General features: G+C 24.5%; 2 protein-coding genes across 3 annotated transcripts; both read left to right on the top strand.

Moving 5' to 3' along the window:
* Positions 1–313: 313 nt before the first annotated feature.
* On the top strand, positions 314–6,671 carry LOC132931139 (hydroxysteroid dehydrogenase-like protein 2). Of its 2 annotated transcripts, none has more exons than XM_060997286.1 (6): positions 314–504; positions 3,549–3,712; positions 4,599–4,812; positions 4,932–5,137; positions 6,182–6,391; positions 6,485–6,671. In XM_060997286.1, the coding sequence occupies exons 1-6, from the start codon at positions 491–493 to the stop codon at positions 6,589–6,591; spliced, it is 915 nt and encodes a 304-aa protein (XP_060853269.1). In that variant the 5' UTR covers positions 314–490; the 3' UTR covers positions 6,592–6,671. The 2 variants fall into 2 exon arrangements, with proteins under 2 accessions (XP_060853269.1, XP_060853270.1); XM_060997287.1 differs by having other exon boundaries at positions 319–504; positions 6,182–6,382.
* A 3,670-nt stretch (positions 6,672–10,341) lies between these two features.
* Positions 10,342–13,495, top strand: LOC132917808 (mRNA export factor GLE1-like). Its single transcript, XM_060978733.1, has 2 exons — positions 10,342–10,519; positions 10,607–13,495. Exon 2 carries the CDS (start codon positions 10,643–10,645, stop codon positions 12,677–12,679), a length of 2,037 nt encoding a protein of 678 aa, XP_060834716.1. The 5' UTR covers positions 10,342–10,519; positions 10,607–10,642; the 3' UTR covers positions 12,680–13,495.
* The last annotated feature ends 384 nt before the right edge of the window (positions 13,496–13,879 follow it).

Genomic DNA, 13,879 nt, shown 5'->3' with positions numbered 1-13,879 from the left:
AATCTAAAATAAATCTAATCTGAACCATCGATTAAATATACATGTATTAACATGATTATCATATTATATACTACCTAGTAATTACAATTATGTATCAATTAATATTCAGTTATCACCATTTTACTTTAAAATGAATATTAAAAATGAAAATTGTATATAATATTGTACTATTTAAATTTAATAGGTAGGTACCTAATCGTTAATTTTCAATGCCTGATATAGGTACACAATATTTTATATAAATTTATGCTAATTAGTATATGAATTGCTTGAGTCGTCATTGCATTATTCTTTCAGAAAAACATAGGTAGGGATTTTCCACTAATTTTAAATTGTTTAACCAGTAAATTATCATTATAATTATTAGTTGTTAGTTTGTTCGTATCAATAGTTTCTATAAATTATACTACTACCTTGAAATTTGGATTTTGTGTTTTTGAAATTAACCTCACAATATACATTTTATAAACTTTATTCAAATCATTTTAAAATGCTTAATACTGGGTACGTAAACCATTATTATTATTGCTATCAGATATCAATAAAAGTTAATATACATATATTGGGCTTAATTTTTTATTAAACTAACAAAAAATTATTTTCATTGTTATTTATAAATTATAATAATTATATTATATATATATATTTAATTATATAATAATCACTAAAATACTTTCGTAAATTCGTTATAATTATTATATAAGTAATCTATAAATCTGTAAATAATATGAATAAATAAGTAATTTGTATATAATTTAAGAACCTAGATATAATAAAGCCATAATTAGCTGTAGATAAAAATGGAGCTAGGTAAATTGAGTCCGAAATACCGTTTTTGTGGTAAACTGAGTCCCGGATTTCAAAAGGTATAAGGTAAACTGAGTCCCTGGTTAGTGGTTATAATAGGTTTAGTTTCCAATACAGCACATTTTCCTTCTCACTTTTATAGACTTAGGACTATCTGTTATGTTAACAACTGGCGTGGTTAAAAATATGCTTTTTTTGTTTTTAATATCTAATATAATTCACTACGTTATACCTTGTACATACAAAGCACAATTAATTAAATATAACAATATATTGTAATATACAAATTCAAGTCAAATTTTTTTTTATTAATATTTATTATTATGTACATGGTAAAAATTTATTTGATATGTTCTTAACGAATTCAAATCTTGAAATATTTTTATTATTATATTTCAACATTTCTCGTTTCAATTTTTTTTCCATTGTTATTTTTTTCATTTTAATTACTTCTTTGCTACGTATTTTTATGTATATATTTGAATGTATTTGAATGTATTTAACTAAGCAAATCAGTAATCGATAATCACTAATTGGTGACTAGTCACTATACAGTATTCATTGAATGTAGAGACTTTTTATTTTTAAGGTACATCATCGTTATTTATAAATTATTCTTTCGAAAAATATTATTACTCGGACTCAGTTTACCTAGCACTTTAAAATTATCCGGACTCAATTAACTAGCTCTAATATCCATCCAATTGTTTAGGACTCAGTTCACTACTCTTGATAAAGATATCTGTACTTAGTACCTATAATGTATAAAGTATAATATAATATGGTGTTTAGAACGAAATATACCTAACTCTAATTTCGCCAATTTCGGGTAAAGAATACAAGTTGATAGATCAAAATTACTAGAACATATTAATTAATTCGAAAATAATATTCAAAATTGGGGTTGCAATTAAAAAAAACGAAGTTGTGTTGCACATGCGCAAAATGCATGTGTTAAAAAATTGTAGTCATATGAATTTATGATACAGTAGTCTATAGTTTAACGTCCGAGTTATAAACCTTTTTTTCTTTTAAACATCGATTAAAAAGCTTTAAAATCCTATACAAGTTCTTAGCAAGTTGTGATTGTCCATAATGATTTTTATGAGCGTTAGGATTTTGCATCAAAAACTCTCTAAAATATCCAAATAATTTTGAAGGTAAAAATAATTAAATGTTTTTATTTTGATACTTATCTAAGATTTAAAAATTTAATACGAGGTTCCAAATAAGTTTTACTTACAAGAGTCAAGAATTATGAAAAAAGCTCGTTATAGCTCAAGAATAAAATGTTTAAACTTAAGATTGAAAATATATTAAAAGGTTTTTAATAAGAAAGTTCTTATAGTGAAATAAAAAAAAGTATTTTTACGTAATACATTTTATTTTGAATAAATATTCGATATTTAAACTTTAAAAATGTATAAATTAGAATAAGATTATAAATAATCTTTATGTATATTTATTAATTAGTATAATAAACCTACCATTGAAAATCTTATCTCTTTCCTTTTGACAACACCTTTGAACATTGGCGGGTTGTAGTATTCAAGTATATATAAATATAAATATAAAATATATATATATATATATATTTATTTTATTTTATTTTATTAATATTTTTTTTTTCAAGTATTGGAAAAATAAGATTATCTATATACTTTAGTAATCAATTGTGAAATTTTAAATTATCTTTAATATAAGTTATTATTGTTATTTGTTATATATGATGTGTTATAGCCTTATAGGTACTAATTAGTAATTAGTAATTACCAACATGGAAACATATAGTAACGTACCTATACCTTATTTATTAATTTTAAAATTTAAATTGATAATAGCATAGTATATTAAATTTAATACATTTTTGTTTGAAATAGTAATAATATGGTAAAGTTATATTTATTTTACTTTTCGTATTCTGCAGTATTACGATAGGTTAATATATTTTTTTTCGAAAATATTGCATTTATTATAATAAAATAAATAATAAATAAATAATAATAAATAATAATATTATTATCATTAATCATTATTATTTAATTATTATAATATTATATATTTAATGGTTATTTATACTATATAATATCATTTTTATAACTCAAAATTTAATGAAATCTTTCTGTAAATACCGTAAAACTGTAAAAGTAGGTTCACAGTATAAAAAGATAATATCATAAAATAAATTAAAAATGTCATCGCGGATTATATAGTAAAATTCACAATGACAAAATAAACATAAACATTTTAAGTATCCATGAATAATGTTTTTGATTTATACCGTTAAAATACGTAATTTTGTTTAAATGAGTACAGAAGAATGCTTTAATTTTTACTTTCCAAAGTACCAGCTAGATCCAATTCCCTACTACTAGAAACTACTCTAAAGTTGAAAATTGAAGTGTTTTTAATGTCCCAAAAGGCGATGACTGATGAGTGATGACAAACAGAAAAAATAACACATAATTGTAAAATCAGTACATTCATTGCTTCGTCCAGAATCTAAAAGTATGGGACAGTAAATATAAATATATTTTAATAAAGTATAAATAAATGTTATTTATTTAAATTATTTTTGTTAGGTCTAAAGGTCCTTAACAATTTATTATTTATAAGCTATAAAAATAAAATATCTTTTTTTAAATTAATAAATCAAAATATGTATTTATTAGGTATTATATCTATGTACTCATCATACTTTTGAAATCTTTCATTTTTAAATAATCTTGTTAATCATTTAGAAAATTGGAAGGACGTACGTTATTTATTACTGGAGGAAGTCGTGGTATTGGCAAGGCAATTGCTCTGAAAGCAGCTAAGGATGGCGCCAACATTGTTATTGCAGCTAAGACTACTGAACCACATCCTAAACTCCCAGGAACCATATACACTGCTGCGAAAGAAAGTAATATTAAAAAAAAGTTTAATATTAATAACTTAAGTTGTAATGATTGTAATATGCATTTTCATTAAGTTTTCCTCAAATTATACAAAATACAAGTTTTATATTTATAAACCTTAAAAATCAAAATTTTAAGTTCAATTGACAACATTTAAAATTTATTTCTCATTTCTGATATATCTGAAATTTTAAAATTATTAGTTAAATGCATTTATTATGACCAGCTTTTTATTAAATAAAATAAACTTCTATCATCACATTGTATTTTTTTAAAGTATAACTTATATTAACGTGAGCAAGTAACTAGATAAAATTTACGAGTTTCAATTTTATTGTTGTGATTTAAAATTAAAAATATTAATAATAATCTAAAATAAATAGGTACATGGTAATTGAAGTTGTAACCTACAAAATAACTACGTTATTTTTCGTTAAGCGAATTATAAATTAAAGTACGTTAAAAAGGACCTCGAGTACCTGTATTTACTTGATAATGTGATAACATGATAATGTTTTAATAAAAACATTCAATGTTTATTCATTAAATTATACACTGTTATAGTGTTATATAATTTGAAATATATGTGACTAAACTTCAATAAGAAAACCAAAATAGGTATTAGCTAAAGTTTACTATCAAAAGAGTTGTACGTTTCTAAGAATTAAGAGGATAACTTAAAATTGTAGAAGTACTATTTTACTTTAAATTATTATAAACTATAATTATCTAATAAGTGAATACAAAACAAAGAAAAAATTAATTGTAAAACTAATAAATACACTTATATACAATATATAGTACACTAGTACCTCTACCTTCATCCTTGATTTACTAAAAATATAGTTATAGATACATTTTAAATACTATATCGTTTACATTATATTTTAGTTGAAGAAGCAGGTGGAAAATGTTTACCTTGTGTTGTTGACGTAAGAAATGAAAGTCAAATAATTGATGCTGTCAATAAAGCTGTTGATGTATTTGGAGGTATAGATATAGTCATAAACAATGCAAGTGCAATATCATTATCTGGAACATTAGATACCGACATGAAGAGATATGACTTAATGCATAACATTAATACGAGAGGAACATTTCTTGTGTAATATATTTCAAAATTGTGCTGTATTATCTAATATCGTTTTTAAATTGGAAATTGGCATTTATGAAATTAATATAAATAGTTTTTAATATTACATTTTATCATTTTTATCTGTTTAGATCAAAAATATGTTTGCCTCATTTAAAAAAAAGCAAACACGGTCATATTTTAAATATTAGTCCTCCGTTGAATATGAATCCTAATTGGTTTAAGGACCACGTTGCATACACAATGGCCAAGTATGGAATGTCAATGTGTGTATTAGGAATGGCTGCAGAATTTCAGAAATATAACATTGCCGTAAATGCTTTATGGCCTAGAACTGGTAATATTAAGTATTAAATATAATTTAAAGTCATAGGCCTTTAATGTGTGACCACTCAAGTCTTAATTAATAGTTTTACATCATTATTAATAAGATTCGTCTTTGCTGAATTTTTTTTTTCTAATGTCTAATCTCTCTCATAAAAATGACCTGCGCGGTCGTGGCATTTTAAAATTTATAAAAATTCATACCAATCGTCATCTGGGATAAAAATCTTATGTTTGGAGTGAACATGACGTGAATAAATGAGTTATACAAAAATCCTTCAATTTGGAGTCTGCATTATTTGTTAATTGTTTCAACTTTCGTATATAGAATATATAGAATATAAAATACATATTATTGTCATATAGATACCTAATTGATAGTATATTATACGTATATTATAGATACAAAATGATCCATTATGCCTATAATTATTATTTCAAAAAGTTTAACTTTTTTTAAAATATTAACATTATCATATTTTAGTTGTTTAAGTACTTTAAATTATGTAAAAAAATTTTCAAACAAATTAAGACCAAAATAATAAGTGTATAAACTTAAATTGATTGCTTAGCTATTGTATTGTATACAGGGTATAAAATACTCACAGAGTGGAGTGGTACTGGGTTATCCCGCAAAATGTTTGTCCGCTACTCCGCTTGTCTAAACTTTAAATAAGTATAACTCATAAACTACTCGCCCTAGCTAAATTCGAATTTTATGTATCAAAATACTCAGTAAATTATTCTGCTTTGGAATATGAAATTAAAACTATGTTGTCATTCAAAAAAGTAAAAAACTTAATAAAATATAGGGATAAAAAATATTTAAAAATATAATTTTTTAATAAAAACGTTGTTTTTTAACAATTTGAAACTATGTAAAAAATTTTTTCAAAAACATGAATACTTTTTGAATCAATGAGTGTTTTATGATAAAAGAATCACCCCGGATAATATAAAATAATATGTCAATAAAAACAAACACTGCGAATTGGTTACAACTTACTATACCACAAAGTGATCTGGATCTTTGAAAGTACATATCTGTTTGTTATAGTAATTCATACAGCAGCTGTGGAGATGTTATCAGGCATAGACAAAGCAAAATCATATTCGCGGAAACCTGATATAATGGCTGATGCAGCTTATTCAATCATTACTAAGCCATTTGATCATTATAACGGTCAATTTTTAATTGACGACGAAGTATTAGAACAAGAAGGAATAAAAGATTTTAATCAGTATTTAAGTGATCCTGGTATGAAAAGTATATTGCTTATTTATCAATAAATATTTAAATAGTGACAAAATATAAGAAGTATAAGTAGGTGTAAGATTATTTTTTTTTATTTTTTTTTAGCAAACAATGGTAATCTTATGATGGATTTTTTTCTGGAAGAATATCCTCATGATGGTTTCAATCAAGGTAAAGAAGTGGCTAAAAGACAAGCTCAACAAAAATTTTAATTTCTATAGTAACTTTTTGCAATTTACCTATTATATTGTATATAAATATAATATAGTAAATTAGTAATATCACTCAATAATTTCCAAAATTGTTGTTAAATCATTTATTAGTATTATATAGTTATAGTAGAATATTCTGAAAAATATTAAAGGCATCTTTAATATCCGATAACAAGCATAGAGTCGTGGGACATTGCTCCTATACTCCTAATTAATTTACCTATTATGTCTACAAATATTTTTAACAGAATGACTGTATCTTTTTTCGTATTATTTATACGTTGTTACAGTTATGATTTATGAATTATCTAATTATTTTCATTTTTTCATATAACGCTTATTTTTCAAGTATCAATCAAAAAGCCCAAGGAGTAAGGAGCAATCGCCTTGGTCGCCACGCCCCCCTCAAATCCTCCACTGGTCACAAGAAATATTTATAAGTGAATGCCAAAACTAGGTTTAAAAATTAAATAAATATAATTTAATATAGTGATGATGTATTGTATATTATAATATTATATTCATGTATAATCATGTATATTATATATTTATATTGTATAAAAATGCTTCAAACTACTAATTTTACGGTAAGTAAACACACGACAAAAAAAAAATCAACTACCTACTGTCTTGTGGATTATATCACATTGATGTAATCGTGCATACTAGGTATATTTCATTATAATCAAAGAATAGTTTCTTATTTAAGAATATTTCCTGTGCATTGAATGGATAGATGTTTAATATTTACTTTTTTTTATAAATATAAGTATATTTTAATTTAAAATAATTTCAATTACATTTAACCATTAATAATTTATTCAAAATTGTAAATATTAAAAATCTATCCGATCAATGCAAAGAAAATACTTTTCTTTACAAAATATATAATAAGTGCTTTTGCCCTAAACTAAACCAAAGAGTCGTAATCGTGGAAATAGTGAAATACTGAGTATCTTTGTTCCAATATTATGTGGGAGATAGACAGAAAATAAATGCTAGTGTAGCGACCTCTTAAATTAAAGAATTAACTGCTGGATATAGTGAATTATTGACGATTAAAGTTTCTAAATAGTAAATCTATTAAAATGAATATACTACATTTTACCTATATTCCTATATGAAATTATGAAAACAAGTGCTACAGTAGCCAGCATTGATAAAATATACATATATAAATGTTTTATTTTTTATAGAGTATTCGATACAAAAAATAGAAATTTAAATAATTTTTTAATACTCAAAATCAATTATATTAAAAAAAATATTAGATTCCAAAAAAAGTATTTGAATTGGTATACATTTACTCAAATATAGGGTATCTCAAAAAGAACGTCAGATTTAAAAATGCTATAGATCAAATTTATTTATGTATAAATAACAAAAAAACATATCATTATCTTCTGCAGAAGTTGAGGTTTAAATATGAAAAATAATATCTGGCATATGCCCCCTCCCATACTAGCCCCACACGCGATCATTCAATCCATGAAATTTCATGAAAAAATGATCTTTTGAAAAGAAGATATGTTTTTTATTATTTTTACATAAATAGATTTTATCTACCTATATCAGGTTAAATCTGGCGTTCTTTTTGAGACACCTTTGCCCTTTACTCCACAATAGCGCATAAATTGTAAAGCCTCAGTAGTCCGGACGAATCCAGACATCGTCCGGATAATCGAAGGTTTTTCAAGATTATACCTAATCAAATGATAAAGGTTTTAATTTTTATTTCCACCACCTTTATATTTATTGCACTTTAAATTACAATAATAGGTAAATGAATAGGTAGGTAATAAAAATAACGAAATTGTTTTTGTCTTGTCAATAACAATATTTTAGGCCGGGGCTACACACGGCGTAGGTATTACGTCCGCCGTGGAAGTATAGCTACTCCGATATAAGACAATGAATCTTGAATTCGACGGAAAACGCAGCAGAATATGCGACGGAATACGCTGTGTATATAGTCCCGGCCTTATAGATTAATTGGCTTCTGGAGACTCAGGTGTCTCAGAATAAACTACAATAACTACATAAGTTAATTGTATTTAAGAACAAATGGATTTATATGTGCGCTGTCCGGATTACCGCGTTCACCGGAAATTGGGGGTCCGAACTATCTAGGCTCTACTGTAGTTGATCTTTACATTTAAAATTTTTACCTGTCTCTGATATTATACAAAAGTTAGTTTTTATACTATTTTCGTAGATAAATTTAATTAATGTTTTATAAGAGAAAACGTCATTATGTAAAAATTAATTAAAATGTCGCATATAAGCAGGCATGTATACAAAAAAAATTTAGGGGGGGTTGTTGTTCAACTCCACCATCTGTAAACGTGCCTGCGTATAAACATTAATGGTGATTGTTGGGCCAATTATTAGCACTATTAAGTTTGCTGTCGCAAACCTTGTCTAGACTCTAGACTAGTGGTAATATAATGCATATGAGAAATAAATTGTAGTATAGATTTAGTAGACAGTAGTATATAGGGTACATAAATAACAAACGATAATATTATATTATTTTTTAAAAAAAGGTGGGCAAGTGGGTATCGCTCTGCTGTATAGTAGAGATGAAGAGTAAGTCGCTGGTCACTATAATGGATGTGTTAAATTTGAATACAATGACAGGTATCTATATCATTGTATATGAAAAACGATTCTGAACGGAGATGATTTGTCAGTCAATGATAATTATAGTAGGATATATTATATTATTACCTATATTTAAATTGTAAAATATCGTTATTTTACTTGATTTCAAAAAAAAATTTCATTTTATTTACGCTTATATCATTTTTTTCTATATTGACGCTGAAATTTTTTTTTTCAGTTACTTGAAGGAAAACTTATGGATAACCTTGTATTGGGTTTTTTAACCTTAGGTATAAATCACAAAAATTTTATTAATTTTCAGCTTCAAAATTCATTGATATATTTTGTAAACATTTGAACTTTAAGTGTTTATAAACAAAAATTGAGCAGACTAGCGATTTTTGATTTTTTTTACTACGATAAGTACAACTTATAATAAACCTTGTATTAAATTTTAAAGATTTAGTCAGTTTTTTTTATAGTCGTTTCAAAAAAAAAAAACTCGTCGAAAATTTAAATTGTCTATTAGTAGGTTAAAAAAATGCAAAATATTTTGAAAATTTTATCGTAAATAGATAACGCTAATATAAACATTTTGTGAAATAATTAATTAAAAATAACAATGGTATTTACAATGATTCGTTTTTGAGTTAGCAAAATCAAAAAATCGATTTTGTCGAAAAGTGGTTATGCGTAAAAATTCCCGTTTTTCCGTTATTTTTTTAGGGTTTTTCTTGACGCTTTTGAAAACTACTGGAAATTTTTTACTTTTGACCCCCCCAAAGTATCAACTAGATTAATTTTCCTTTTCAAAGAGGGGCAAAAGTCAAAAATCAAAGCATTATTACTACTCAAAACGTGATGACAGACACAAAAAAATAAATAAAAAAACACATCATTGTAGAATCAATACATTTATCACTCCGTTCAGAATCTAAAATAAGTAGGTTTATGCAAATACTGAATACATAATTTATTATACATGATTCATGAGTGTTAAGCGTTAAATTATTGTATAAGCTAAGTTTTTATTAAGTTGGTAATTCTCCAAATGCAAAAATTCCTGATATCCTTATCAATTTTCTGATAAATAAACCTGTATTTAACAAATACGTTTAATAATATTATGAAAATATTCGTATTAATTAATTAATGTTATTTTAACTTACTGGTATAAATAGTAAATAAATATACATAACATGATATAAATTTATCTACTAATAATCATTAATTTAAAAGTTTATAGTACTTAAAATTTATATTATTATAATTAGTCTATACTCTGTCGAAGAACTGTGTTTAATCATTCAATCCTTACGATATTGTAAGTCACATTATTCTTATTATTTACAAATTTTAAGGAGGTACATTTTAAAGTATAGTGCTTACTTAGTTTTTGTTTTTTTTTTAGATAATTGTTGGTATTAATTAATACTTAAAAGTTGAAATGCAGTTTAATAATACATTTTCAAATATGCATCAAAAGAATTTTTCATTTCAAAATCAAGCAAACGGAAACAATATTTCTCTATTTGATGAAAACTTGAAAAGAGTTTATAAAGACCTAATAAAAGTTAATGAATATTACTCTTCTAAAAATGATCATCCAATTGAAAATAATTCTCAAGTCATGAAAAGTGAACAATCAAATAAATCTTCCTATGAAACGATAGATGAATCTTTATTCTTCTATGATGAATTTTATAAAATTAAAATGAATGAAATTGAAGTAAATAGAAAAATTAATGTACGAAATGTATTGAATAAAAAAGTTGATACATGGGAACAGTCAAAAAAAAATGTTTCTAAAATACCAACAACTAATATTGATGAAGACTCTAAGCGTTCTTTTCGCGAGGGACTTATTATTGACAAAAATTATAACAATAAACTGCTGGACAGTAATAATGATCAATTTCAAACTAGATTACTCGAAGAGCAAAATAAATTTAATAAAATGAAATTTAACTTGACTTTAAAAAATGCATCAAGTTTATTATGTGACATAAAAAAATTGTTAAATGAAAGTTTTAATATGACACCTCAATTACTTACTTGTCATAAAGACAATTATAGGCTTTTAGAAATGTCTTTAAATAATTTAAAAACCAAATCTTCAAATATTAATGAACAAGATATTTTGACTATCAATCAACTTCAACTAAATATTCAATTATTAAATGAAAAGTTATTAGAATTTCAAGTTAAAGATGTTTCATTTAGAACTGATGGTCATAAAAATGAAAAGAATGATAATATATCAACTGAAAATATACTTAAAAGCAATGAAAATTGTCATCAAAACCAGATATTAGAAAAAAACGTTCTTGAAACAAAAAATAATTGTGAAAAAACTAAAAATGAAATACAAAATTTTTCATTTAAAAAGAATGAAAATTCTGTTGTCAAGTCTGACGAATTCTTCACTTTTAAATTTAACAGTAATAAAAATATGATTAAAGATATTAGTACTAATATCTCAGATTTTTCTTTTAGAATCAATAAAGATTCTAATCCCGAAACTATTATGAAAAATTGTTCTTATAATTTTGAGGATGAATACAAACAATTTTTAGAAAATCATCTATCTATTCAGGAATATTTGAAAAAAATTGAAAATATGTATTCTTCTTTTCTTTGTGATGATAACCTAAAACCTTTGAGACAAGAATTAATAAAATCAATTAATACACCAGTTAATAGTATATCTTCAATTTCTTCTTGGCATATGAAAGATAAATTTGAGAAACTTGATGCATTATTGAAGTGTAAAACAGTGAAAACTGGTAATTCTACTGTAACAGCAAATAGTCATCCAGAAGCATTGATATTTTGTAAAGATACATTGGCTAAAAAAATAATAAATATTGGAGAGCAAGTGGTTAGTGTAAAAACAGAAACTGGTTTTGAAGTTGCTTCAATTGTTACAGAACTTTGGAAAATTCATCCAGATTTTGGTATTTTGTTATATGCAAGATTTAAACAAAAATGTCCTTGTCTTATCCCATACAATGCTGTAAAAACAAATGAAGAAACTGATGAGGAATTTTATAAATCATTATGTTATAACTATACAAATGGAGTTGTTGAGAAACAGGATAAGTATGTAAAAAGAATGACTGGTATTGTAAGATTATTTGCAGCAATCATAGTAACTGAATCCAAGAGTGGTAAAGCTTTAGGTATTGGACAAGCCTGGATGTTGATCGCAGCAACTGTTAATTTAGTTCCCCAATTAGATGTTACAGCCATTTTATTACATGAAATACTGATAATTACTGGTTATGAACTTAAACAAGCTTATGGAAGACAATTTATCAAAATGCTGGAATACATAAATACCAATTATATGAAAAAGATTGATGAAGTTACACCAATTGGTTGTGGAGGTCCAGTACAAAGATTAAAAACATTTATCAGTAAAGTTATTCAAGTAGGTTACATTGAAAAACCTAAAGGTATAATACCTTATAATTTTTGGTAAATAACTATTTATTATGCAACTATTTTTTATTTTGTGTAACCAAATTTCAAATGTTTTTTTTTTTATGAAAATAAAAATAAAATTATATGATTCAAATATATGTAAAATTATTTAAAGTTTTAATAAAGTATGTTATTTTCATAAAATAATAAACCTTTAAATATATTACATAAGAAACACTACATAATATTTAATGGTCTTTTGGATACTATAGTATCAATTAATATTGTTAGTTCCTATCTACAGTATTTTATATTTTTATTGTACAATGTAATGTAAATAATTATTGTACTGTATAATATTTGATAATGGAAATATTTTGTAAAATTTAATAAATGTAAAATTGGTATAGTACCTACTATTACTACTAATATAGATACTTGTCAGGTTTGATTGTCTTTCTTAAACAATAAATCATCACTTGAGAATATTATCATAAATAAATAAACAACTTTGAGATAAAACTCAACAATGTGATTCTTAAAAATGTATTACTACTATTTGCTTACTTAGTACTTGTCTTTAGTGAATAAGAACAATTTACAAAAACTTAGTATTACATTTTTTTATTGACATTTATAAAAAAATATTTATTTTTTTCTAATACTTATTATGTATACTGACCAAAAAAAAATATCATAAGTAAAATTAATATATTCACTCAAATCAGAATATAAAAGTATTTACAAAATACAAAGCTTAATAACATAGTTTGCTTTAATATACATCCTATTTTAGAATATGGATCAGTACTCTGGGATCCTTATACTGTTGCTGATCCTGATGAACTTCAGCGTATACAATACTAACTTTTGAGATTTGCTTGTTTTGTGCTTGGAATTCTTTATTTAGATCACAATTGTATCAATACCTCAAGTTTACTTAAACTACCTATCCTTCCTGAATGCAAGAAAATTTTAAATTAAAAATGTATTTATGGTCTTTTTAGACAAATCATTTTACTCTCTCAAGATCTTAGATATTTTTAATCAATTTTAAAGTACCATATATCTCGTTTTCAAAATATCTTCCATATTCCTTGATTCACCACAAACTATTTACAAAATGAGCTTCTGAAACGTATTATATCACTTTCAAATGAAGCCACCACCATTGATAATAGTTCTGTTTTGTTTTTATTCTTATTCTATTGTATTTGTCATTATTTCTATATAATTAGTGTCTTGAGCGTCTTGCTAT

The sequence above is a fragment of the Rhopalosiphum padi genome, chromosome 1 (assembly GCF_020882245.1).
Source record: "Rhopalosiphum padi isolate XX-2018 chromosome 1, ASM2088224v1, whole genome shotgun sequence".
In the NCBI taxonomy this organism is placed as follows: domain Eukaryota; kingdom Metazoa; phylum Arthropoda; class Insecta; order Hemiptera; family Aphididae; genus Rhopalosiphum; species Rhopalosiphum padi.
The sequence above is the reverse complement of the archived record's forward strand: the minus strand, read 5'-3'. Positions and strand labels throughout refer to the sequence as shown.

Bases quoted from the DNA above. Each gene is read 5' to 3' on its own strand.
- LOC132931139 (XM_060997286.1), top strand. The intron at 4,813-4,931 runs GTAATATATTTC...TTATCTGTTTAG, and splicing joins ACGAGAGGAACATTTCTTGT to ATCAAAAATATGTTTGCCTC. The intron at 6,392-6,484 runs GTATATTGCTTA...ATTTTTTTTTAG, and splicing joins AAGTGATCCTGGTATGAAAA to CAAACAATGGTAATCTTATG.
- LOC132917808 (XM_060978733.1), top strand. From the start codon at position 10,643: ATGCAGTTTAATAATACATTTTCAAATATGCATCAAAAGAATTTTTCA.